The following is a 27,236-nucleotide window of genomic DNA, read 5'->3' as shown; positions in this document are numbered from 1 at the left end:
CGTACAAGTCCGTCCCGGATCCGGTTCCACCCCCCCTCCCTCCAGACAAGGCTGTCTGGTTTCCTATTGGTCGTCAGCTGCGCGTGGCCTTTGCGTGTGACCGACACGAGCCTCGGCTGGGTGCTATTGGCTCCGTTTCCACCAATGGGGGTGCGAGGAGTCGCCAGCGCGCGGAAGTAGGAAAGTCGACGAAAAAGCCCAAGGAAGGAAAAACAACAAGCAGAAGCAGCTAACTGTTAGCTTAGTCGCTAGCTTCACGTAAACACTGTGATAATTTATCATTTGTTATACAATAAACAAACTGAGCTGTAGTTTAATAAACTACCCCGTGTTCACTTAATTCTATTATCCGTAACTTATATTAACGTGAAGTGACGTCGCATAGTGCTAACTGGACCTGGTCTAAGCTTTAGCCGCGTTAGCTCCTATAGCTAGCTAGCCTGCTAGCTTCAGGTCAGGTAGCTGGTGTTGTTTTGGTCCTAATATATGTATTGTTTGTACATGTTCTAGTATCTGGTTTCAGTACAAACAGTCACTATGCACCATGTTAAGATCAAGACCGAGAAGCCAGGTGGGTGACGCACGCACACACACAGTGTATTTCCCTTGGTACATATATAAATCATTGTTACATTAATGTTGGAATTGTACAGGCAGCTGTGTGCAGTGGAAAAACTCACACTTTGTACAGCCTTTTGTATTAATAATATATGAATACCGTAAATATTATTTGATTAATAACTCCATAGAGTACTCCATATCGTCGTAAAGTTGTCCTACATTTTTTGAATATAAATGGACATTTATTGTTTGAGAGAGAGTATGGATAGACAGACAGACATCTGTCTAAAAACTGACTTTCCATAGTGTTTGTGTGCTGATTCTGAATACCTGAATATGATGAAAAGTATTCTAAATAGATCTATTTGTACAAAACACACACGTCATCACATGCACAGAGATTAAAACAGGGTGCATTTTGCATCCCAAAACACAGTTTATAGTTAAGGGACGCAATAAAACAACGACCTCTGCATCCACGGGATGCACTGTACTGTACTGTTTTTTTATTCTAGTTTATTTAGCTAGCTTTGGTTATAATAATCATTTCTTCTTCAGTTTTCTACATGAATACAACCACATTATAATAACCATATAAAATGAAATGGGAGTTAAATGCTGCAATTTGTAAAAATGGTAAAATATAATAATAACAATAATACTTTATTTGTATAGCACCTTTCATGACATGAAATGCAGCTCAAAGTGCTTTACAGAAAAATGGAGAATAAAAGAAAAGCAACATTAAGAACAAGCAGTAATGCAATACAGTGAGGACATGAATAACAAAAATAAAAAATAAAAGATCAATTAAAAGCAATGTTGTAGAAGTGGGTCTTAAGCTGAGCTTTAAAAATGTCTACAGAGGCTGCCTGACGAATATGACTCCTAACGTTGTTGAAGTGGGACTCATTTCTAAAAGACCATCCCTGCATCCCGGGACTCATTACATTGATAACCTATTTACATCACTGCATGCATGGGTAGTTCTCACCTCGTGATATCGTGATAGCCCGTCACTTCTCCAAGGCTCAACAGACACTAGAGCAGGGGTGGGCAACTTTGACGATGGAGAGGGCCACTATATTTCCACACTCACTCCCTAGGGCCATATATTACTGTCGTAGCAAAAATAGCCGATCTACAAGCTCAATTGAGCTTGTAGATCGGCTATTTTTGCTATATTCGAATTGGAATCCTGAAAATTTACATTTTTATGTCATTTCAAATGCCTTTAATTATATGTGTGTTGAGCATTGAGCTACTAATTTAGACTGAAGTAATTAAAGCAGGTCATGTTCACATGTTGTGGAATTGTAAACAGCTGGAACCAATATTATATCAGTATTCTGATATTAACCTGAGGGCCACATTAAGTGAAGGTGGGGGCCGCATGTGGCCCCCGGGCCGCCAGTTGTCCACCCCTGCACTAGAGCGTCACAGTCCCGCCACCCTTTCATGACGACGCCAGGCCCAGGAAATAGTTTCCAATGCATTTTTTCCTCATAGACATTTCAAAACGTATTTATTTAAAGACCTTTAATAGAGCGTCGCGGTCCCTCCCTCCCCCTTTCAGAACAACGAGTGGCCCAGGAAATGGTTCTCCGTTCATTTTCACCATAGGCGATTCCTAAAGTTTTTATTTAAAGACGGTTACGCCGCGGACAAAGCCAACTCGGATCGTGACAAATCATGACAACGAACACAATGTTTTGGGGCCGAACAACAAAAAAAAACGTTCTAATTATTTGTAAACTGCCCGAATGATAGAACCGTAATAATTTCCGATTCATTACCTATTAAATTAAATTAAATTAAAATTCTTAACGATCGATTCATGATGAACTGTTAACACCCCTATTATTATTATTGTGATTGTTTTTTTGTGCAGGCTCAGAGGTGGCTGGGGCTGTAAAATGTATTATTATTAACTGAATGATTGTTATGGTTATTAATTATGATTGACAGACTCGGAGGTGGCGGGGGCTCGGAGTCGACTGGACGCCGTTCTGCAGGGTCTGGTTGAGAAGAGTGAGACCGAGAGGTTAGTGGTTCCTCGGCTTGGTTCCATTTGTACACTCTGAGTTACACACCTGTAAGGGTCCATTTGTACACTCTGAGTTACACACCTGTAAGGGTCCATTTTAGGGAATGCCGCCCATTTAATCGATTTTTCCGATTAATCGTCGGAGTCTCTGAAATCGATTTGTAATATTTCATAACGGGTGCAGGTCTTTTTTCCGACAGCATATTGATCCGAAACCTCAATCCTAACCTAACCCTAACCGCAAGCACGGGAGCAGCGCATGTCGGACCATCGCTTTTTCGCATCGCAGCGACGGTCCCCCCGCTGCGGAGCGGACCGTTGCCCCGTCGGCTAGAATGCTGTCGGAAAATAGTCCGCCTCCCTTTCATAATCGGAAAAAATAGCCAAAATATAGGCTAATAAGTAAGGCTGCATGATATATCGAACATGTACCTTCATCAGAGTGGAGAATATGAGTATAAATCAAGTTGAGCAAAGCCACTCTTCTCTGCCCTTCTCTTTAACTTCTAACTTACACAGTTAACGATGGCTTGTTTGATTGATTGAATACTTTATTAGGCAACATAAATGCAAACAGCACAAAGTACAGTCAGGCTTTTTTGTCCAAAAAAGGATTTCACCGAAGAAAGACCTTGCGGCCTTGTTTCCATTCGGGTCCTAGTATCCACTCACACATGACATGAATAATAAGTTAACACAAGTAACAGTAAGTGATATAACAATAATAATTTAAGGCAACATTATACATTTCCTCTAAACATGAAATATACAGTATTCACAGGTTGGGGCCGAAGGTTAATCGGAAGGGGATTATTTTTCGCACAAAAGCAGCTGATGCGATCACCTCCTCTCCCTTTGACCTGCTGACAGTGCCTGCCAGACAGACAATCAGATGAAATGAAGGCAGGTGTAGAGTAGAGTGTAGACTAGTGAACTGAACATGTTCTCTTTATATCAAGGTAACTATGCGCTCATGCAAACCACTGTTTAAATGGCTTAAGCATGACTTGCAACATTGTTTTTAGTATGTGTTTACCTTGATTACTGCCTCCTGGATAAAGAGATGACTATGAATTGATTACTGCCTCCTGGATAAAGAGATAACTATGAATTGATTACTGCCTCCTGGAAGAAGAGATGATTATGAATTGATTACTGCCTCCTGGATAAAGAGATGATTATGAATTGATTACTGCCTCCTGGATAAAGAGAGTTTATGTATCTGTCCCTTGTGATGTTTTGTGCAGGGAGCCCAGTGAAGAGGACTCTGGGAAGACGGCTGCAGACGCCTCAAACAAGTACGGACAGTATTTATTAACAGTTTGCAGAATTACAGTACATTTCAAGCACAAACTCAATATAAAGACTGTTTACTGTGAGTGGAGGACGACCCGATTAAGCATTACACTTGTTTACAACAGGGTCCACCATGTTCAATTCATCAAAACATTTAGAGACGTACAAATAGACACTTCTATATAGTCAAAGAACAGAACAGGAATTCATCATAAAGGTGGTAAAAAGGGAAAATAAACATATACAGTGAGGGGGAAAAGGGGGGTGGGAGACAATAACTCACAAGGAATAAGGGCTAGTATGAATAATGCTTATGTGAAGAAAATGAACGAGGCTTTGTCTCATATTTTTGTTTGTTTTTTCTTCAGGGATTTGTCTCCATCGTCTGCAGGAAAACGGTAAGTCCTCCTTACTTCTTAACCCATTTTGGGGCGAGAACCCGTTTTGGTGTTAGCTTTACGTTATGCTTTAGCTATTGAGAAATCAAAGACATTTTTTTAAATCTGATCTCAGGTCAGAATGGGTTATAATCAGACCAGTGTGTGTCCAGTGGAAAACCTCGTATGAATCTGATCTCAGGTCAGAATGGGTTATAATCAGACCAGTGTGTGTCCTGTTGGAAACCTCGTATGAATCTGATCTCGGGTCAGAATGGGTTATAATCAGACCAGTGTGTGTCCAGTGGAAACCTCGTATGAATCTGATCTCAGGTCAGAATGGGTTATAATCAGACCAGTGTGTGTCCAGTGGAAACCTCGTATGAATCTGATCTCAGGTCAGAATGGGTTATCCCATTTTAAACGCGAGGACGATTCTACAAATGCTGACAGTTATCTGAAAAACCTCGTGTTTCAATATCAGTGGTTCTCAAACTGTTTCAGGTCAAAGGTCAACCCCCAAAGCCGACCCCCCCCCCCCCCCCCCATCTGAAAACATGTTGTTCCAGAGACCCCCCCCAGAAGCAAAAAGATTTGAGTTAAAAACGTTCGCTCTGAAAGAGTATATATTCAAACATTTGTGCCGCATTTTCACGATTTTTCCAAAAATAGCAGACCTACAAGCTCGCAGCGCGCCACCGAGTGGCGCGCTGCGAGCTTGTAGATCTGCTATTTTTCAATAGATGAAGCATAACATAATGCTTAAAACACCAACGGGGGTTTGGAGGTAGTATGTACAGCAGTAGCAGGTTACAGTATGGGCCTTTTTTTTGGCGACATACAAGGTTCACTCGCACTGCTAAGACACTCGTGCGGCATAGCGGTTTGTTTTTTTGTTGGATAAGCATGAAGAAACATGAAATCACGGCAAGAGCTACTGTAGTTTGACTGTCACCAAACTGGATAATATTGGGCAGAGTTTAGGTTTTAGGTTTATTTATTTAGCATATAGTACAAATAAATGACAATGACATATCAAAGAAACAAAAATATAATGCAAGGAAAGGAAGAAGCCTTATAGGCTTATATGGAATCCTTTCCTGAAGGAAGAGGTTATTGGTTTAAAAGATTAAAAGTTCATAAAGAACAGTACATAAATCTACAAGTTGTCAAAGGGGGGGCAGCTGTGCAGGCTATGAGTGAGGAGGAACTCCTGCTACACTTTACTGTACCGGACGACACGACGACACGTCTCCAATCTAACTTGTTGAACAAACTACAGTAATAAACTCACCAATAGTAAAAGTATTTACACACTGTAGCTGTCCCCATTGAGCGTATGAGCCTGTGAGGCATAATTATCGCATTATGCTTTTCCCAAAGAAAAACTGTCTTGAATGCTGCTAGTCTCCGGCCGCCCACCGCACGGCAAAACCCACGGATACAGTAGGCTTGTATATGATATGAAAACAATCAGCCAGGAAAGGATTAGTACTGAAGTTGGCGAATTACCAACAAAACAACCGAGCTCACAGCTGCATGCCTGCATGTCTGCTGTAGGAAAAAAAAAAAATCATACAAATCATAAAAAATATATTAAAATGAATATTAGCGAATAATCGGATGTCAGTTAACAGTGTCGACTAGTGTTTCGCTAGTCGACTAGTCGATTAGTATGTTAATGCCCTAGTGTGTGTGTGTGTGTGTGTAGCCCTGTTTTTAGGACTCGAACATTTGCAGGAATTTCCGAGCGAACATCCGAACCATTTGGTTAATTGGTTCAAATTAATTAATTTCTCAGAGTGCTTTTAACCAGGGGCGACGTTGCATAGATAGACTATCAGTGAAGTAATGGTTAAGTTCATCAGGGGTTGGTGAGGGTTGCTACCGGGTTGGCCGACTGGGAAGGTGTGCATTTTGAGTGTGGATATACAACCGTCTTTACTTTTAATACACCTTAATGACAACACGAGATATCCGTCTTGAACATGATCAGAGCGCAGTGCGTCTCCCCCTCTCTCTCTCTCTCCCAACACACACACACACACACACACACGCACGCACGCACACACACACACACACACACACACACACACACACACACCACGAAAACAGCTGATCTGCGCGTTGCTCGTTAGCTGTTCCTCGTTAATTTGTTCCACCTGTGTATGAATGCGGCTTCAGAAGAAGTGGGCACAGGGAAAAAGCTGATCCTCCGTGACCGTTTTGCTTAACAATGATCAGAGTTCACTCCTTTTTGGCTATGTGATGCTATCATGCTAGAGAGCATATGCTAATATATTATGACTGCTACTAGTAAGAACAGTTCCCCCTGTGTGTGGGCGCACCAGATATTGTTGTTGTTGATGAGGACAGTAGAGAAGTGACCATTTTGGAAGTGGCATCATCAAAAACCTCGTGTTTCAATATCAGTGGTTCTCAAACTGTTTCAGGTCAAAGGTCAACCCCCAAAGATATAATTATGAAAACTGAAAACATGTTGTTCCAGAGACCCCCCCAGAAGCAAAAGATTTGAGTTAAAAACGTTCGCTCTGAAAGAGTATATTATATTCAAACATTTGTGCCGCATTTTCACGATTTTTCCAAAAATAGCAGACCTGGCGCGCTGCGAGCTTGTAGATCTGCTATTTTTCAATAGATGAAGCATAACATAATGCTTAAAACACCAACGAAGGGTTCCCGCCCCAAAATGGGTTAAATGCATACCTCCGTTTTCTTTTGGAGGTAGTATGTACAGCAGTAGGTTACAGTATGGGCCTTTATTTGGCGACATACGAGGTTCACTCGCACTGCTAAGACACTGTGTGTGTGTGTGTGTGTGTGTGTGTGTGTGTGTGTGTGTGTGTGTGCGTGTGCGTGTGTGCGTGCGTGTGCGTGCACACCAGATATTGTTGTTGTTGATGAGGAGTGAGGACAGTAGAGAAGTGACCATTTTGGAAGTGGCATCATGTACATTTGACCACAGTCTGGAAGAGGCATTCCTTACCAAGGTGCTTAATAATAATAATAATAATAATAAAACTTTATTTGTATAGCACCTTTCATAACATGAAATGCAGCTCAAAGTGCTTTACAGAGAAATGGAGAAAAAAGGGAAAAAAAGCAAGGCATAAACATTAAAAAAACAAGCAGTAATGCAATACAGTGAGGACATGAATAACAAAAAAAATTAAAGATCAATTAAAAGCAATGTTGTAGAATGTTGTCTTGAGCTGTGCTTTAAAAATGTCCACAGAGGCTGCCTGTCGAAGGTACAGTGGGAGTTTAAGTACCAGCTTAAGTACCAGCATCTTAACCCATTCTGACCTGAGATCAGATTCACACGAGGTTTCCACTGGACACACACTAGTCTGATGAACCCATTCTGACCTGAGATCAGATTCTAAAAAAAATGTCAGTCTTTCTTCGATTTTTCAAAAATAGCCGACCTACAAGCTCGTAGCGCGCCACTCGGTGGCGCGCTATGAGCTTGTAGATCTGCTATTTTTCAATATCTAAAGCATGACATGATGGGTTCCCGTTCAGAATGGGTTAAGGATGCTATTATACAGCTTGGCTATACAAATTTATACTACTTGTGTTCATATTTGGAAGCCTCGGTTAATGTCCATATGAATCAGTGGTGAGGGGCCTGCAGATTGCAGGCATGTCCAATAAGCCCAGAGCTGGTCAGGCATCAGCAAAAAACTCTGTTCAGTGTCTGTGCAATAATTGGCAATAATCGCCACCATATATGGAGAAGGCGATGCTTCCTGTACCCGTGATCTGGATCCTGAAGGCACGTCTTCTTGTTGTAGAGTGTGGTTTTTTTTTCAAGTTTTGCGCATCCACTATTGTTTGTGTTCAAGAAATTAAATTGTAAAATGTGAATACAAATAAAGATGTGCGTGTGTTTGTGCGTGTGCGTGCGCGTGTGTGCGTGTGTGTGTGTGTGTGTGTGTGTGTGTGTGTGTGTGTGTGTGTGTAGGCCTTCGTCACGCTTCCCACAGCATCGCAGGAAGAAGAGGAAGGAGATGGACGACGGGTTGCCAGACGCCAACCAACATAAACAAAGTAAGTAAAGCAAGCGATGCAGCGAGATGGACCCTATGAGACAGTTCTGCTTGCCTTAACCCGTTCTGACCTGAGATCAGATTCTAAAAATGTCTTCTACGTCATGACAGTTTTCTGAAAAAAGCTACGTTTCTATGTCTTCGATTAAAAAAAAAATAGCAGACCTACAAGCTCGTAGCGCGCCACTCGGTGGCGCGCTACGAGCTTGTAGGTCTGGTATTTTTCAATAGCTAAAGCATAACATGATGCTAACACCAAAAGGGGTTCCCGTTCAGAATGGGTTAACCACTTTCAGCCTGATATCCATCTATCTATCTATCTATCTATCTATCTATCTATCTATCTATCTATCTATCTATCTATCTATCTATATATATATATATATATATATATATATATATGATACAGTGATATATATCATCACTGTACTATATGTCAACCTTAGTGGGTTAGTCCTCCTTAACCCATTTTGACCTGACACTAGAAAGACCTTATGTTTCTATTTCTATATCAGTTGGTGCTCAACCTTTTTTCATGTCAAGGACCCCCAGAATTATCTGTTTTTGGCTGCCGACCCCCCATCTGAAATAATGTAGTTCCAGGGACCCCCCCATCTGAAATAATGTAGTTCCAGGGACCCCCCATCTGAAATAATGTAGTTCCAGGGACCCCCCCATCTGAAATAATGTAGTTCCAGGGACCCCCCCCATCTGAAATAATGTAGTTCCAGGGACCCCCCCATCTGAAATAATGTAGTTCCAGGGACCCCCCCATCTGAAATAATGTAGTTCCAGGGACCCCCCATCTGAAATAATGTAGTTCCAGGGACCCCCCCATCTGAAATAATGTAGTTCCAGGGACCCCCCCATCTGAAATAATGTAGTTCCAGGGACCCCCCCATCTGAAATAATGTAGTTCCAGGGACCCCCCCATCTGAAATAATGTAGTTCCAGGGACCCCCCCCATCTGAAATAATGTAGTTCCAGGGACCCCCCCATCTGAAATAATGTAGTTCCAGGGACCCCCCCATCTGAAATAATGTAGTTCCAGGGACCCCCCCATGTGAAATAATGTAGTTCCAGGGACCCCCCCATCTGAAATAATGTAGTTCCAGGGACCCCCCCATCTGAAATAATGTAGTTCCAGGGACCCCCCCATCTGAAATAATGTAGTTCCAGGGACCCCCCCATCTGAAATAATGTAGTTCCAGGGACCCCCCCATCTGAAATAATGTAGTTCCAGGGACCCCCCCACATCTGAAATAATGTAGTTCCAGGGACCCCCCCACATCTGAAATAATGTAGTTCCAGGGACCCCCCCACATCTGAAATAATGTAGTTCCAGGAACCTCCCCGGAAGCAAATATTTGAGTTAAAAACGTTCGCTCTGAAAGAATATAATATTCAAAGATTTGTGCCACATTTTCACCATTTTCCCCCCAAAGAAAGAGCTTGTATTTTTCAATAGCTAAAGCATAACGCAATGATTAACCCATTATGAACGGGAACCCCTTTTGGTGTTGGCATCATGTTATGCTTTAGCTATTGAAAAATAGCAGATCTACAAGCTCATAGCGCGCCACCGAGTGGCGCGCTACGAGCTTGTAGGTCTGCTATTTTATGAAAAATCGAAGAGCGACTGACATAGAAGACATTTTTTTAATCTGATCTCAGGTCAGAATGGAAAACTGTCAGGATGTAGAAGACATTTTTTTAATCTGATCTCAGGTCAGAATGGAAAACTGTCAGGATGTAGAAGACATTTTTAGAATCTGATCTCGGGTCAGAATGGAAAACTGTCAGGATGTAGAAGACATTTTTAGAATATGATCTCGGGTCAGAATGGAAAACTGTCAGGATGTAGAAGACATTTTTTTTAGAATCTGATCTCGGGTCAGAATGGAAAACTGTCAGGATGTAGAAGACATTTTTTTAATCTGATCTCGGGTCAGAATGGAAAACTGTCAGGATGTAGAAGACATTTTTTTTAGAATCTGATCTCGGGTCAGAATGGAAAACTGTCAGGACCATAGAGTATATATGAATAGAGAAGACACCCGAGTTCTCCTCCCATCCACTTGCATTAAGTTGCTCAAAAGCGCATGAGGCGATTTCACTCCTCCTTCCTGGTAGAAACAGAGTGCATTCTGGGATGGATTTGCCCCCAAACACATGAACGCGCTGCCGTTGACTATCATTGTGCCGTTTGTGCTGCGTTCACGTATGAAACATTCGTTCACGTGTCAACGGCCTCGATCACATGAACGTTGCGCAATGATAGTCAACGGAGCAGCGCTGGCTCGAGCTGCAATGACACATTCGGCCACTATGTCCATTTCTCCTCAGGGTTTCCTCCGGGTGCCTTCTCTATTGTATATATACTCTAAGGTCAGGATGTAGAAGACATTTTTTAGAATCTGATCTCAGGTCAGAATGTGTTTAAACTAGTAAATGTGACCTTTCCTCTGGTCTGGTGTCAGACGCGTACATCATCAAGCTGTTTGACCGCAGCGTGGACCTGGCCCAGTTCAACACCAGCACGCCCCTGTACCCCATCTGTCGCTCCTGGATGAAAAACAACCCCGCGCTGAGAGAGAGGGGGGCCGCGTCCCCCCCCAGCCCCCCCCACAGCATGGGGGAGGAGGAGGTAATTTCTTTTTTTTTTATATATATATATATATTTTATCCCACGATTTTGTAACGCATTTTTCACCCCTGTGTCAATCACCTAATGTGATCCTGGGCTCTACACACCCTCCACCAACCTAGTCCCCATATATGGGGGACATGGGGAGACCAACCTAGTCCCCATATATGGGGGACAAGGGGAGACCAACCTAGTCCCCATATATGGGGGACAAGGGGAGAGCAACCTAGTCCCCATATATGGAGGACAAGGGGAGACCAACCTAGTCCCCATATATGGGGGACAAGGGGAGAGCAACCTAGTCCCCATATATGGGGGACAAGGGGAGACCAACCTAGTCCCCATATATGGGGGACAAGGGGAGACCAACCTAGTCCCCATATATGGGGGACAAGGGGAGAGCAACCTAGTCCCCATATATGGGGGACAAGGGGAGACCAACCTAGTCCCCATATATGGGGGACAAGGGGAGAGCAACCTAGTCCCCATATATGGGGGACAAGGGGAGAGCAACCTATAGTCCCCATATATGGGGGACAAGGGGAGACCAACCTAGTCCCCATATATGGGGGACAAGGGGAGAGCAACCTATAGTCCCCATATATGGGGGACAAGGGGAGAGCAACCTAGTCCCCATATATGGGGGACAAGGGGAGACCAACCTAGTCCCCATATATGGGGGACAAGGGGAGACCAACCTAGTCCCCATATATGGGGGACAAGGGGAGAGCAACCTATAGTCCCCATATATGGGGGACAAGGGGAGAGCAACCTAGTCCCCATATATGGGGGACAAGGGGAGACCAACCTAGTCCCCATATATGGGGGACAAGGGGAGACCAACCTAGTCCCCATATATGGGGGACAAGGGGAGACCAACCTAGTCCCCATATATGGGGGACAAGGGGAGAGCAACCTAGTCCCCATATATGGGGGACAAGGGGAGACCAACCTAGTCCCCATATATGAGGGACAAGGGGAGAGCAACCTAGTCCCCATATATGAGGGACAAGGGGAGACCAACCTAGTCCCCATATATGAGGGACAAGGGGAGAGCAACCTAGTCCCCATATATGGGGGACAAGGGGAGACCAACCTAGTCCCCATATATGAGGGACAAGGGGAGACCAACCTAGTCCCCATATATGAGGGACAAGGGGAGAGCAACGGACTTGAACTCATGCTTCCTTCATGCCTGAGTGTCCAAGTTGCTCCTTTACACCTGACAGGGGGGGGTTTCCCTGGTTGGATGTAGCGTGTGGAAGGAACACGTTATTCCAACCAGGAGAGGAGGAGGTAATTGACACTAATTAGTGACACTAAGTAAGTAGGCTTGGGGGAATATATCGATATTACCGTTCACGGCAATATTTGAAAAATCGATATCGGTAATATGGCCGAGTGTATAAATAATACAGAACACCGTCATAATACTAATATCGTAATTTTACCGTTTTATGTAAATATGGGACGTTTTAATAAACGTCTACATTTACTGTATGTGTGTGTGTGTGTCTGTGTGATGAATTTACGAGTATTTCATTTTAAACAACTATAATTTGCCTAATAATAACTATAATAACTTAAAAACGTTCGCTCTGAAAGAATATAATATTCAAAGATTTGTGCCACATTTTCAGCGTTTTCCCCCCCAAAAGAAAGAGCTTGTATTTTTCAATAGCTAAAAACACAACACAACGCTTAGCCCATTTTGGGGCGGGAACCCCTTTTGGTGTTTGCATTATGTCGTGCTTTAGCTATTGAAAAGCAAAGCTTTTGCACACCTACAAACGACAGGTGCGTAGGAGAGGGTACGGTCACTACGGTGTCCCAAAATTGAAAAAGGAAAAAAACAACCGCACACTGTCTTCAAATGCAGTGACATTTATTTAGGGAAATAGCAACGTTTGGGCCTATGCGGCCTTCATCAGGCTGTCTTTATGAATGTTAAAGACAGCCTGATGAAGGCCGCATAGGCCCAAACGTTGCTATTTCCCTAAATAAATGTCACTGCATTTGAAGACAGTGTGCGGATGCTTTAGCTATTGAAAAATAGCAGATCTACAAGCTCGTAGCGCCCTGACGCTGAATTACGATGCGAGGCGACCGCAGCGTTGTCGGAAACCGCCTCCGCCCAGGAAAGCAAACAAAACGTGGCGCCGGTGAGAGGGACGAGGCTATAGCAAAGATGGTTCGTAAAAAATACAACCTGCTGTTTGGCAGCATTTCGGGTTCCAGCCAAATGAAGAAGGTAATCGATAAGAATACTGGACTACTCGCCCCGGTGCTTGCCCGTTTATCCTCCCGGAATTTCCACCAGTGAGGGGGATAACTTTGTAATTTGCTTATTGGCTGTTTGTATTCTTTTTGGAAAAATATAAAAAGATACTCCTGTGGAAAGGCTATATTATTTTACTTATATTGACCCTATAAACAATTTAGTATTATTTAGTATATGTAAGGTTTTGCCCACTCAAATGGTACCTCGTCAGATGATCCCCACATATCCTACAACAACTTCTGTGAACTGACTTAAATTATAAATAACAGACTTAAATTATATTTGTACTTTATTTTTTGTAAGTTTATAGTTGGAGAGATTCAAAGTCCAGCCGTCTGCTGTCCAGCCTCTCCCACCAACCCCTCACTGGGGAGAATTCTGGGAGGAAAACAGAAACGGGGCGAGTAGTCTTGTTACCATCGATAATACCGATAATATTCACGGCATCAATACCGATATCAATATCGCCCAAGCCTACCCCCCCGCGGACCCCCATTTGAAAAGATATGCCCCCAGGATCCCAATAAAATAAGATTTGTGTGTCTCTAGCAGTGATCTTCAACCCGTTTTTTTTCTTCCAAGGACCCCCCAGTTTGACATGCAATAGTCTACGGACCCCCCATTTAATTGCATTTCTATCTCTGGGACCCCCAATTTATATTGTAAAAATAAATGCTAATTGAACTCTTGAGAGCGAACGAATGCGGATCCATTTGGTTCCATCTGTACGCTCTCAGAGTCACAGACCCATAAGGGTCCATTTGGTTCCATCTGTACGCTCTCAGAGTCACAGACCCATAAGGGTCCATTTGGTTCCATTTGTATACGCTCTCAGAGTCACAGCCCCATAAGGGTCCATTTGGTTCCATCTGTACGCGCTCAGAGTCACAGACCCATAAGGGTCCATTTGGTTCCATTTGTATACGCTCTCAGAGTCACAGACCCATAAGGGTCCATTTGGTTCCATCTGTACGCTCTCAGAGTCACAGACCCATAAGGGTCCATTTGGTTCCATCTGTACGCTCTCAGAGTCACAGACCCATAAGGGTCCATTTGGTTCCATCTGTACGCTCTCAGAGTCACAGACCCATAAGGGTCCATTTGGTTCCATCTGTACGCTCTCAGAGTCACAGACCCATAAGGGTCCATTTGGTTCCATTTGTATACGCTCTCAGAGTCACAGACCCATAAGGGTCCATTTGGTTCCATCTGTACTCGCTCAGAGTCACAGACCCATAAGGGTCCATTTGGTTCCATCTGTACGCTCTCAGAGTCACAGACCCATAAGGGTCCATTTGGTTTCATCTGTACGCTCTCAGAGTCACAGACCCATAAGGGTCCATTTGGTTCCATCTGTACGCTCTCAGAGTCACAGACCCATAAGGGTCCATTTGGTTCCATCTGTACGCTCTCAGAGTCACAGCCCCATAAGGGTCCATTTGGTTCCATCTGTACGCTCTCAGAGTCACAGCCCCATAAGGGTCCATTTGGTTCCATCTGTACGCTCTCAGAGTCACAGACCCATAAGGGTCCATTTGGTTCCATCTGTACGCTCTCAGAGTCACAGACCCATAAGGGTCCATTTGGTTCCATCTGTACGCTCTCAGAGTCACAGACCCATAAGGGTCCATTTGGTTCCATCTGTACGCTCTCAGAGTCACAGACCCATAAGGGTCCATTTGGTTCCATCTGTACGCTCTCAGAGTCACAGCCCCATAAGGGTCCATTTGGTTCCATCTGTACGCTCTCAGAGTCACAGACCCATAAGGGTCCATTTGGTTCCATCTGTACGCTCTCAGAGTCACAGACCCATAAGGGTCCATTTGGTTCCATCTGTACGCTCTCAGAGTCACAGACCCATAAGGGTCCATTTGGTTCCAAATTATCATTTAGCCTGGGGACCCCCTGGAACTCCCTCAAGGACCCCTGGGGGTCCCCGGACCCCACTTTGGGAACCACTGCCCTAGGCCAAATTCCAACACCCAAAGTCTTGGCCACTCACTCGCTCACTCCAGCATGGCCATCTTTCAAAAGAAATGGTGCTATTTTTCAATAGTAATACATCATTCTTTAACCCATTCTGACCTGAGATCAGATTCATACGGGGTTTCCACTGGACACACACTGGTCCGATTAACCCATTCTGACCTGAGATCAGATTCATACGGGGTTTCCACTGGACACACACTGGTCCGATTAACCCATTCTGACCTGAGATCAGATTCATACGGGGTTTCCACTGGACACACACTGGTCCGATTAACCCATTCTGACCTGAGATCAGATTGTAAAAATGTCAGTCGTTCTTCGATTTAAAAAAAATAGCATGGGCAATGGGTTAACCCATTTTGGGCGCGAAACCCTTTTGGTGATGGCTATTGAAAAATAGCAGATATACAAAAGCTCAAGCTACGAGCTTGTATCGATGTATTGATCGAAGAACGACTGACATTAGAAACATAGCTTTTTCAGAAAACTGTCAGGATGTATAGAAGACCTTTTTGGAATCTGATCTCAGGTCGGAATGGAAAACTGTCAGGGTGTAGAAGACATTATTTTAGAATCTGATCTCAGGTCGGAATGGAAAACTGTCAGGGTGTAGAAGACATGTTTTAGAATCTGATCTCAGGTCGTAATGGAAAACTGTCAGGATGTAGAAGACATTATTTTAGAATCTGATCTCAGGTCGGAATGGAAAACTGTCAGGGTGTAGAAGACATGTTTTAGAATCTGATCTCAGGTCGGAATGGAAAACTGTCAGGGTGTAGAAGACATTATTTTAGAATCTGATCTCAGGTCAGAATGGAAAACTGTCAGGATGTAGAAGACATTATTTTAGAATCTGATCTCAGGTCGGAATGGAAAACTGTCAGGGTGTAGAAGACATTATTTTAGAATCTGATCTCAGGTCGGAATGGAAAACTGTCAGGATGTAGAAGACATTATTTTAGAATCTGATCTCAGGTCGGAATGGAAAACTGTCAGGGTGTAGAAGACATTATTTTAGAATCTGATCTCAGGTCGGAATGGAAAACTGTCAGGATGTAGAAGACATTATTTTAGAATCTGATCTCAGGTCAGAATGGAAAACTGTCAGGGTGTAGAAGACATTATTTTAGAATCTGATCTCAGGTCAGAATGGAAAACTGTCAGGGTGTAGAAGACATTATTTTAGAATCTGATCTCAGGTCAGAATGGAAAACTGTCAGGGTGTAGAAGACATTATTTTAGAATCTGATCTCAGGTCAGAATGGAAAACTGTCAGGATGTAGAAGACATTATTTTAGAATCTGATCTCAGGTCAGAATGGAAAACTGTCAGGGTGTAGAAGACATTATTTTAGAATCTGATCTCAGGTCAGAATGGAAAACTGTCAGGGTGTAGAAGACATTATTTTAGAATCTGATCTCAGGTCAGAATGGAAAACTGTCAGGGTGTAGAAGACATTATTTTAGAATCTGATCTCAGGTCAGAATGGAAAACTGTCAGGGTGTAGAAGACATTATTTTAGAATCTGATCTCAGGTCGGAATGGAAAACTGTCAGGGTGTAGAAGACATGTTTTAGAATCTGATCTCAGGTCGGAATGGAAAACTGTCAGGATGTAGAAGACATTATTTTAGAATCTGATCTCAGGTCAGAATGGAAAACTGTCAGGGTGTAGAAGACATTATTTTAGAATCTGATCTCAGGTCGGAATGGAAAACTGTCAGGGTGTAGAAGACATTATTTTAGAATCTGATCTCAGGTCAGAATGGAAAACTGTCAGGATGTAGAAGACATTATTTTAGAATCTGATCTCAGGTCGGAATGGAAAACTGTCAGGGTGTAGAAGACATTATTTTAGAATCTGATCTCAGGTCAGAATGGAAAACTGTCAGGGTGTAGAAGACATTATTTTAGAATCTGATCTCAGGTCAGAATGGAAAACTGTCAGGATGTAGAAGACATTATTTTAGAATCTGATCTCAGGTCAGAAATGGGTTAACCCATTCTGACCGGGCACCCATTTTGGTGTTAGCATCATGTTATGCTTTACCTATTGAAAAATAGCAGATCTACAAGCTCATATCGCGCCACCGAGTGGCGCGATACGAGCTTGTAGGTCTGCTATTTTTGAAAAAACGACTGACATTTTTAGAATCTGATCTCAGGTCAGAATGGGTTCATCAGACCAGTGTGTGTCCCGTGGAAACCTCGTATGAATCTGATCTCAGGTCAGAAATGGGTTAAGCACGCAGTATCAGTAAGACGTGTATTGAATATGGGCGTGGACAGTCAGACACGGAGATTCACGGGAGTTCTCTCTCTTTGATGTCATCTGTATGTAAATGTCCGACGGGCGTGACTTACAGTTTACAGTTTACAAAAGTGCGTATAGTATCTATATAATGAAACTATACATCTAAACTTTACATACTATACTATACTATACTATACTAGAACGAAAATAACATCGCCTGGATGCAACTGGGACGTATCCTCAGTAGGGCTGACCCCAAAAAATGGATTAATCGACGTTCAATCGATACGCACGGGAATCGATTTTTAAATTTTGAATCGAATAGTCATAAAAAAAAAGCGTCCGCTTTTGGTCCGCGAGCCATGCTCGCGCCTCGCAGCACCTCGCAACGCCGCCTCCCCTCTCCTCCTCACTCGTGGTAACAACAAGGAAGACAACACAGAACAGCTGCAGCCTGCAGTCATGCCGCCACGAAATAAATCCAAAGTGTGGTTGCATTTTAGAATATGCCAAGACAACAAAGAACAAATATGTGACAAGAAATTGGCGTATCACAAGTCCACGACGAGTTTGAAAAATCACTTGGAACAAGTATTATAATAAACGAAACGTTCTTCGGAGGCGAAACATAATCCCCCATGGCTAATGTAAGGTTAGATTGTTATCATTATGTTTTTAGGTGCATGCGATAAATCTGGATGGTTCATCTGTAGCCTACTGTAATTCTGCAAACTGTTAATACATATTTCAATCAATCAAACACAGCAGCAATTGCGAGGCGCACGCATGCGGCTCGCGGAGCAAAGGAGGAATTGAGTTATTAAACACAATAGTATCAGTGCAACACTGTACAGAACATATGAACAGAGGCATTACTTCTCTTAACATTGTTAAGAGAAGTAATGCCTCTGTTCATATTTGTTAAGTTAACATAACGAAAACAAAACTCAGCCGCAATTGCGAGGCGCACGCATGCGGCTCGCGGAGCAAAGGAGGAATTTTGTTATTATACACAATAGTATCAGTGCAACACTATACAGAAAATATGAACAGAGGCATTACTTCTCTTAACACGAGTAAACGAAAACAAAGTGCAGCATTACTACTTTATTTTTTTACATAAATAAAACAAAGTGCAGGCCTGTGCGCTCACCGTGCTGTGCCTTCATTTGAGGCTAAATACCGTATAACGAAATAAAACAAATGGCATTCTTGAATGAACACAAATAAAAAGACAAAGTATAATTAAAAACTAAAGACAACAATAAATAGGCTTAATATAGGCTACTGAGCTTGCCTTTAGCTACAGGTCTTGATTGACACAACGACGACTGTCACTCTACTCACTGCTGTTGGTTTGTTTCCCATTTTCCTTTTCTCCGCGAGCCGCATGCGTGCGCCTCGATCGCAATTGCTGCTGTGAGTTTTGTTTTCGTTACGTTATAAGAGAAGTAATGCCTCTGTTCATATTTTCTGTATAGTGTTGCACTGATACTATTGTGTTTAATAACTCAATTCCTCCTTTGCTCCGCGAGCTGCATGCGTGCGCCTCGCAATTGCTGCTGTGAGTTTGATTGATTTAAATATGTATTAACAGTTTGCAGAATTACAGTAGGCAATACATTTCAAGGACAAACTAAATACAAAGACTGTTAACTGTGATTGGACGACCCAATGAATAAAGCATTATACACTTGTTTACAAGAGGGTCCCCTGCATGTTCAATTAATCAAAAGTAATAAGGCCTCGGTTAAATGACGCTTTATTTACGGCAAGAGGAGAAGAAAAAATAAAGAGTTCATTCATGTTGGTGCTTTTTTTGGTGTTTTCACATCTGAGTTTCAATCGGAAGAGAAGCTAAATCCCTACATTTTCTGGATTATATATTTTTTATTTTTCAGAGGTAATGCCTGTGTCAGGCACTTGACTTGTTGCGGTCGGATGTTTTATTAAGCCTAATTATTTGTGCGTCACTGCTTTCATGAAGGCTGCAAGTTGTTGCTTATTGTTTAAAATAAATGAGACCAATCCAAGCATGCCTTTCTCTTCGCTATACCCCCTCCCCAGAAGCAAAGATTTGAGTTAAAAACGTTGGCTCTGAAAGAATATATATATTCAAAGATTTGCGCCACATTTTCACGATTTTTCAAAAATAGCAGACCTACAAGCTCAGCTATGAGCACGTAAGGTGTAACGACCATCACCTGGGCACATATGTCATATCTGCCCTGTGCAATTTGTGATTACGAAGTGTGTGTGTGTGTGTGTGTGTGCGTGCGCGCTCCCCTCCCTCCCTCCTCCAGGCTACAGACATGCTGAACGGGAAGGCTCAGAGCGTGTTTCGTCTCCCTCCTCCCTCCTCCTCTCCTCTCAGTCCCTCTGGAGAGCCTGTCAATCTGAGGATCCCTAACCACACCCACAAGCCTGTGCTTACCAAGGTAACCACACCCACATACCTGTGATCAGATTCATACGAGGTTTCCACTGGACACACACTGGTCTGATTAACCCATTCTGACCTGAGATCAGATTCTAAAAATGTCGTTCTTCGATTAAACAAAAATAGCAGACCTACAAGCTCGTAGCGCGCCACTCTGTGGCGCGCTACGAGCTTGTAGATCTGCTATTTTCCAATAGCTAAAGCATAACATGATGCTAACACGAAAATGGGTTCCCGGTCAGAATGGGTTACCAAGGTAACCACCATGTAGCGTAATGGTGATTTTTGGTTTTTGAGCGGTGCAACCACTCCATGGAACGGCAATGTCCGTGTTCACGTCCTATGTGTTGCTTCACCTATGTATGCAGTGACGTAGAGTCTGCGGGGGCCGGAGGGCCAGGGGCCCCCATGAGGATTTTCGGGGGAATTGCACCCAACCGCACTGAAGACGGTCAAGACACTGGCTAAACTCATCCCCATGATGAGGATTATGAAAACTATTCGTCGCTGTATGTTTGTGTGTTCATGAGCACCAGTGTGACTGACTACCAGTAGGGGCGCTGTTGTGCCAGAAACAGAGAGAGAGATAGTATTAGTGCTGCACTGTTGCCTGCTAATGAGAGAGAGAGAGAGAGAGGAGAGGAGGGGGGAGAGAGGAGAGTTGCACCACTCAGTTCACACGGGTGTGATTGTTTTTGTTCCCGGTACCATGGCATTTTAATGATGTCACGCTCACGAGCACACACACACACACACACACGTGTGCACGCGCACACACTCATGTGCACGCGCGTGCCTACATGTGAACAGAACAGGCAACAGTATGAGAGTCAACTCAAATGTATGAATTCAAACGACCATAAAACAAAAGGTTCTTTCATTATATCTTCATGATGCTCAGTGACATCATAATGATGTCTGTGGTGGGCGGGTCTTTCAGTTCCTTCATGATGCTCAGTGACATCATAATGTTGCTGATGATGTCAGAGGTGGGCGGGGACTTTCATTATACCTTCATGATGCTCAGTGACATCATAATGTTGCTGATGTCAGAGTTGGGGGGGACTTTCAGTTCCTTCATGATGCTCAGTGACATCATAATGTTGCTGATGATGTCAGAGGTGGGCGGGGACTTTCATTATACCTTCATGATGCTCAGTGACATCATAATGTTGCTGATGTCAGAGTTGGGGGGGACTTTCATTATACCTTCATGATGCTCAGTGACATCATAATGTTGCTGATGATGTCAGAGGTGGGCGCGGGTCTTTCATTATATCTTCATGATGCTCAGTGACATCATAATGTTGCTGATGTCAGAGGTGGGCGGGTCTTTCATTATATCTTCATGATGCTCAGTGACATCATAATGTTGCTGATGTCAGAGGTGGGCGGGGCTTTCATTATACCTTCATGATGCTCAGTGACATCATAATGTTGCTGATGTCAGAGGTGGGCGGGTCTTTCATTATATCTTCATGAAGCTCAGTGACATCATAATGTTGCTGATGTCAGAGGTGGGCGCGGGTCTTTCATTATATCTTCATGATGCTCAGTGACATCATAATGTTGCTGATGTCAGAGGTGGGCGGGTCTTTCATTATACCTTCATGATGCTCAGTGACATCATAATGTTGCTGATGTCAGAGGTGGGCGGGTCTTTCATTATACCTTCATGATGCTCAGTGACATCATAATGTTGCTGATGTCAGAGGTGGGCGGGTCTTTCATTATATCTTCATGATGCTCAGTGACATCATAATGTTGCTGATGTCATAGGTGGGCGGGTCTTTCATTATATCTTCATGATGCTCAGTGACATCATAATGTTGCTGATGTCAGAGGTGGGCGGGTCTTTCATTATATCTTCATGATGCTCAGTGACATCATAATGTTGCTGATGTCAGAGGTGGGCGGGTCTTTCATTATACCTTCATGATGCTCAGTGACATCATAATGTTGCTGATGTCAGAGGTGGGCGGGTCTTTCATTATATCTTCATGATGCTCAGTGACATCATAATGTTGCTGATGTCATAGGTGGGGGGTCTTTCATTATATCTTCATGATGCTCAGTGACATCATAATGTTGCTGATGTCAGAGGTGGGCGGGTCTTTCATTATATCTTCATGATGCTCAGTGACATCATAATGTTGCTGATGTCAGAGGTGGGCGGGTCTTTCATTATATCTTCATGATGCTCAGTGACATCATGATGTTGCTGATGTCAGAGGTGGGCGGGTCTTTCATTATATCTTCATGATGCTCAGTGACATCATAATGTTGCTGATGTCAGAGGTGGGCGGGTCTTTCATTATATCTTCATGATGCTCAGTGACATCATAATGTTGCTGATGTCAGAGGTGGGCGGGTCTTTCATTATATCTTCATGATGCTCAGTGACATCATAATGTTGCTGATGTCAGAGGTGGGCGGGGCTTTCATTATACCTTCATGATGCTCAGTGACATCATAATGTTGCTGATGTCAGAGGTGGGCGGGTCTTTCATTATATCTTCATGAAGCTCAGTGACATCATAATGTTGCTGATGTCAGAGGTGGGCGCGGGTCTTTCATTATATCTTCATGATGCTCAGTGACATCATAATGTTGCTGATGTCAGAGGTGGGCGGGTCTTTCATTATACCTTCATGATGCTCAGTGACATCATAATGTTGCTGATGTCAGAGTTGGGGGGGACTTTCAGTTCCTTCATGATGCTCAGTGACATCATAATGTTGCTGATGATGTCAGAGGTGGGCGGGGACTTTCATTATACCTTCATGATGCTCAGTGACATCATAATGTTGCTGATGTCAGAGTTGGGGGGGACTTTCATTATACCTTCATGATGCTCAGTGACATCATAATGTTGCTGATGATGTCAGAGGTGGGCGCGGGTCTTTCATTATATCTTCATGATGCTCAGTGACATCATAATGTTGCTGATGTCAGAGGTGGGCGGGTCTTTCATTATATCTTCATGATGCTCAGTGACATCATAATGTTGCTGATGTCAGAGGTGGGCGGGGCTTTCATTATACCTTCATGATGCTCAGTGACATCATAATGTTGCTGATGTCAGAGGTGGGCGGGTCTTTCATTATATCTTCATGAAGCTCAGTGACATCATAATGTTGCTGATGTCAGAGGTGGGCGCGGGTCTTTCATTATATCTTCATGATGCTCAGTGACATCATAATGTTGCTGATGTCAGAGGTGGGCGGGTCTTTCATTATACCTTCATGATGCTCAGTGACATCATAATGTTGCTGATGTCAGAGGTGGGCGGGTCTTTCATTATACCTTCATGATGCTCAGTGACATCATAATGTTGCTGATGTCAGAGGTGGGCGGGTCTTTCATTATATCTTCATGATGCTCAGTGACATCATAATGTTGCTGATGTCATAGGTGGGCGGGTCTTTCATTATATCTTCATGATGCTCAGTGACATCATAATGTTGCTGATGTCAGAGGTGGGCGGGTCTTTCATTATATCTTCATGATGCTCAGTGACATCATAATGTTGCTGATGTCAGAGGTGGGCGGGTCTTTCATTATACCTTCATGATGCTCAGTGACATCATAATGTTGCTGATGTCAGAGGTGGGCGGGTCTTTCATTATATCTTCATGATGCTCAGTGACATCATAATGTTGCTGATGTCATAGGTGGGGGGTCTTTCATTATATCTTCATGATGCTCAGTGACATCATAATGTTGCTGATGTCAGAGGTGGGCGGGTCTTTCATTATATCTTCATGATGCTCAGTGACATCATAATGTTGCTGATGTCAGAGGTGGGCGGGTCTTTCATTATATCTTCATGATGCTCAGTGACATCATGATGTTGCTGATGTCAGAGGTGGGCGGGTCTTTCATTATATCTTCATGATGCTCAGTGACATCATAATGTTGCTGATGTCAGAGGTGGGCGGGTCTTTCATTATATCTTCATGATGCTCAGTGACATCATAATGTTGCTGATGTCAGAGGTGGGCGGGTCTTTCATTATATCTTCATGATGCTCAGTGACATCATAATGTTGCTGATGTCAGAGGTGGGCGGGTCTTTCATTATATCTTCATGATGCTCAGTGACATCATAATGTTGCTGATGTCAGAGGTGGGCGGGTCTTTCATTATATCTTCATGATGCTCAGTGACATCATAATGTTGCTGATGTCAGAGGTGGGCGGGTCTTTCATTATATCTTCATGATGCTCAGTGACATCATAATGTTGCTGATGTCAGAGGTGGGCGGGTCTTTCATTATATCTTCATGATGCTCAGTGACATCATAATGTTGCTGATGTCAGAGGTGGGCGGGTCTTTCATTATATCTTCATGATGCTCAGTGACATCATAATGTTGCTGATGTCAGAGGTGGGCGGGTCTTTCATTATATCTTCATGATGCTCAGTGACATCATAATGTTGCTGATGTCAGAGGTGGGCGGGTCTTTCATTATATCTTCATGATGCTCAGTGACATCATAATGTTGCTGATGTCAGAGGTGGGCGGGTCTTTCATTATATCTTCATGATGCTCAGTGACATCATAATGTTGCTGATGTCAGAGGTGGGCGGGTCTTTCATTATATCTTCATGATGCTCAGTGACATCATAATGTTGCTGATGTCAGAGGTGGGCGGGTCTTTCATTATATCTTCATGATGCTCAGTGACATCATAATGTTGCTGATGTCAGAGGTGGGCGGGTCTTTCATTATATCTTCATGATGCTCAGTGACATCATAATGTTGCTGATGTCAGAGGTGGGCGGGTCTTTCATTATATCTTCATGATGCTCAGTGACATCATAGAAGGGTTAGGTTTGTTTCCCTGTTATTTCCTACAGGCAGGTGTCCAGTGTTTAGTGATAGTGTGATAGATAAATCCCACACACCCACAGTGGGATTATTTTGTTTTTTGTTTTTACTGGACCATTCTCACATGTCCCAGCAATGCGTGGACAAAAGGAGAAGTTCCAAGCTCCGTTATTTATTTTAATACCCAGATTTCTCACAGATTTTTGCCCCATCCGGGTTTAGTGATGGCTTTAACAAAAGTTTAAGTTTAGTGTTTCTAGGGTTAACATAATTTAAAACCTGTTGTTATCGTTCATATAGACCCATTCAGAAATGGGTCTCATGCTCGCAGCCTACGGGTTTCCTGTAGGCGGAGACGACATACCTGTGTTTTTTTCCAGGGATGTCAAACTCAAACACACAGTGGGCCAAAATAAAGACATTGGTACAAGTCGAGGGCCGGACTGTGTTTCAACACACGGGACATTTTTTGGGGAGAGGGCGAGTAGCTGAAAGTTGACCACAAGTGATATACTTACTTTCACTGCTGATCAATATAGTGAAGAGAAGACGCATGCTTGCGCTTGCGGGCCCTCTGTGTACCTCAATGAGCATGAGTGGTGTGCGCATGCGTGCGTGTGCACCAGTGGTGTGCGCACGCACCCGCACCCGTTTGTGTGCGTGCATGCACCCGCACCCGTGTGTGTAGTGCCGTGCATGTGCGCGTGCACCACTGGTGTGCACACGCACCCGCACCCGTGTGTGGATGTTGTTGCTACATAAATAGCATCAACGCTAGCGAGCTAAAATATAGCCATCCTTGCTCTAGAAAGCACCAATGTTTCCATCTAGACCACCGGATTATCAGCAAAAACCTCCGAAAATCGCGCTAATGGACCAAACCATGAAGAGCTCCGTAGATTAGGAGTTATTCAGATTTTAGAGAGGGGAATTGCACCACTCAGTTCACACGTGTGTGATTTTTACTGTAACACTAACATTACAGTGGACAGACAGACAGACAGTATGTGTCTCTGATGTCTTGGTACACTAAAGATCACCTTGTCGTCTTGTCAGGTGGAGCCCGGCACCATCCCGGGCTCGCTCATCTCTGAACACATGGAGCGCTGGAAGAAGATACGACAGAAGTATGTATATTTAAAATGTACTCATGACTTACTTATGAACATACGACAGAAGTATGTATATTTAAAATATACTCATGACTTACTTATGAACATACGACAGAAGTATATGAACCTCATAGAATCCAAGATGTTGCCATACACTTGTAAATTACACCTTAATGTGTGCAAACAAACGGCAAAGTGCAAGAACTGACCCCACGCTTCCTTAACCCATTCTGACCTGAGATCAGATTCTATAAAAATGTCTTCTACATCCTGACAGTTTTCTGAAAAAGCTATGTCAGTGGTTCTTCTTCGATTTTTCCAAAAATAGCAGACCTACAAGCTCGTAGCGCGCCACTCGGTGGAAAATAGCAGATCTACAAGCTTGTAGGTCTGCTATTTTTGAAAAGTCGAAGAGCGACTGACATAGAAGACATTTTTTTAATCTGATCTCAGGTCAGAATGGGTTAATGTCTCTAAGAGAGGGAGGAGCTGCCCTGAGTGTTTATTGCTGTTCTGTATTCGGCCACGGACCCCCAATTAATCGGGATTAATCAAATCGATTGATTATGATTAATGTAACCGCGTCGCCACGTCAGGTGGTACCTAGCGATTTCCGCCCCTACGCCCCGGGGAGCTTTGTAGTAACGATGTGCAAATAAAACATTTCATTCCCTGTTGTTTCAGATGGAAGGAGTCGTCCAACAAGAATCAGTTGCGCTACAGCGAGAGCATTCGCATCCTCAAAGAGATGAAGGACATGTACGACCGCTAGTACGGCCTGCTAGCTGGCTGCCGTACGACCGCTAGTACGGCCTGCTAGCTGGCTGCCGTACGACCGCCAGCACGGCCTGCTAGCTGGCTGCCGTACGACCGCCAGCATGGCCTGCTAGCAGGCTGCCGTACGACCGCCAGCATGGCCTGCTAGCTGGCTGCCGTACGACCGCAGAGCATGGCCTGCTAGCTAGCTGCCGTACAACCGCTAGTATGGCGAGCTAGCTAGCTACGTACGACCACTAGTATGACCTGTTGGCTAGCAGCTACATACGACCGCGAGCTTGACCTGCTAGCTAGCTACGTACGGCCACTAGTATGACCTGCTAGCTTGCTATCGTACGACGAAAAGACTAACTTTATCCCTTCGAAAAGCAGACCTGTAAGGGTCCTTTTGGTTCCATTTGTACACTCAACAATTACAGACATGTAAGGGTCCATTTAGAAATCCCTCACGTAAATTTCCATTCTAGTTTTATTCAATTATTGTTTCATACTTACAAAAGAATTGGCAAAAAAAATTAAAGATTGGTAATCTACTAGCGCACAACCCACCG

General features: G+C 43.5%; 1 protein-coding gene across 2 annotated transcripts; it reads left to right on the top strand.

Moving 5' to 3' along the window:
- The first annotated feature begins 172 nt into the window (after nucleotides 1-172).
- On the top strand, nucleotides 173-26,728 carry lin37 (lin-37 DREAM MuvB core complex component). Of its 2 annotated transcripts, XM_080768498.1 has the most exons (10): nucleotides 191-258; nucleotides 511-571; nucleotides 2,530-2,605; nucleotides 3,856-3,906; nucleotides 4,273-4,302; nucleotides 8,270-8,355; nucleotides 10,835-11,001; nucleotides 19,828-19,962; nucleotides 25,853-25,923; nucleotides 26,593-26,728. In XM_080768498.1, exons 2-10 carry the CDS (start codon nucleotides 538-540, stop codon nucleotides 26,678-26,680), a joined length of 738 nt encoding a protein of 245 aa, XP_080624624.1. In that variant the 5' UTR covers nucleotides 191-258; nucleotides 511-537; the 3' UTR covers nucleotides 26,681-26,728. The 2 variants fall into 2 exon arrangements, with proteins under 2 accessions (XP_080624623.1, XP_080624624.1); XM_080768497.1 differs by having other exon boundaries at nucleotides 173-571.
- Nucleotides 26,729-27,236: the final 508 nt, after the last annotated feature.

This window comes from Protomyctophum bolini (assembly GCF_963924005.1).
Source record: "Protomyctophum bolini genome assembly, chromosome: 7".
NCBI classification, from domain to species: Eukaryota; Metazoa; Chordata; class Actinopteri; order Myctophiformes; family Myctophidae; genus Protomyctophum; species Protomyctophum bolini.
The sequence above is the reverse complement of the archived record's forward strand: the minus strand, read 5'-3'. Positions and strand labels throughout refer to the sequence as shown.

Coding starts and splice junctions, on each gene's coding strand:
- lin37 (XM_080768497.1), top strand. CDS start 538: ATGCACCATGTTAAGATCAAGACCGAGAAGCCAG. Junction 3,907..4,272: donor GCTGCAGACGCCTCAAACAA/GTACGGACAGTA, acceptor TTTTTTCTTCAG/GGATTTGTCTCCATCGTCTG. Junction 19,963..25,852: donor ACAAGCCTGTGCTTACCAAG/GTAACCACACCC, acceptor TCGTCTTGTCAG/GTGGAGCCCGGCACCATCCC.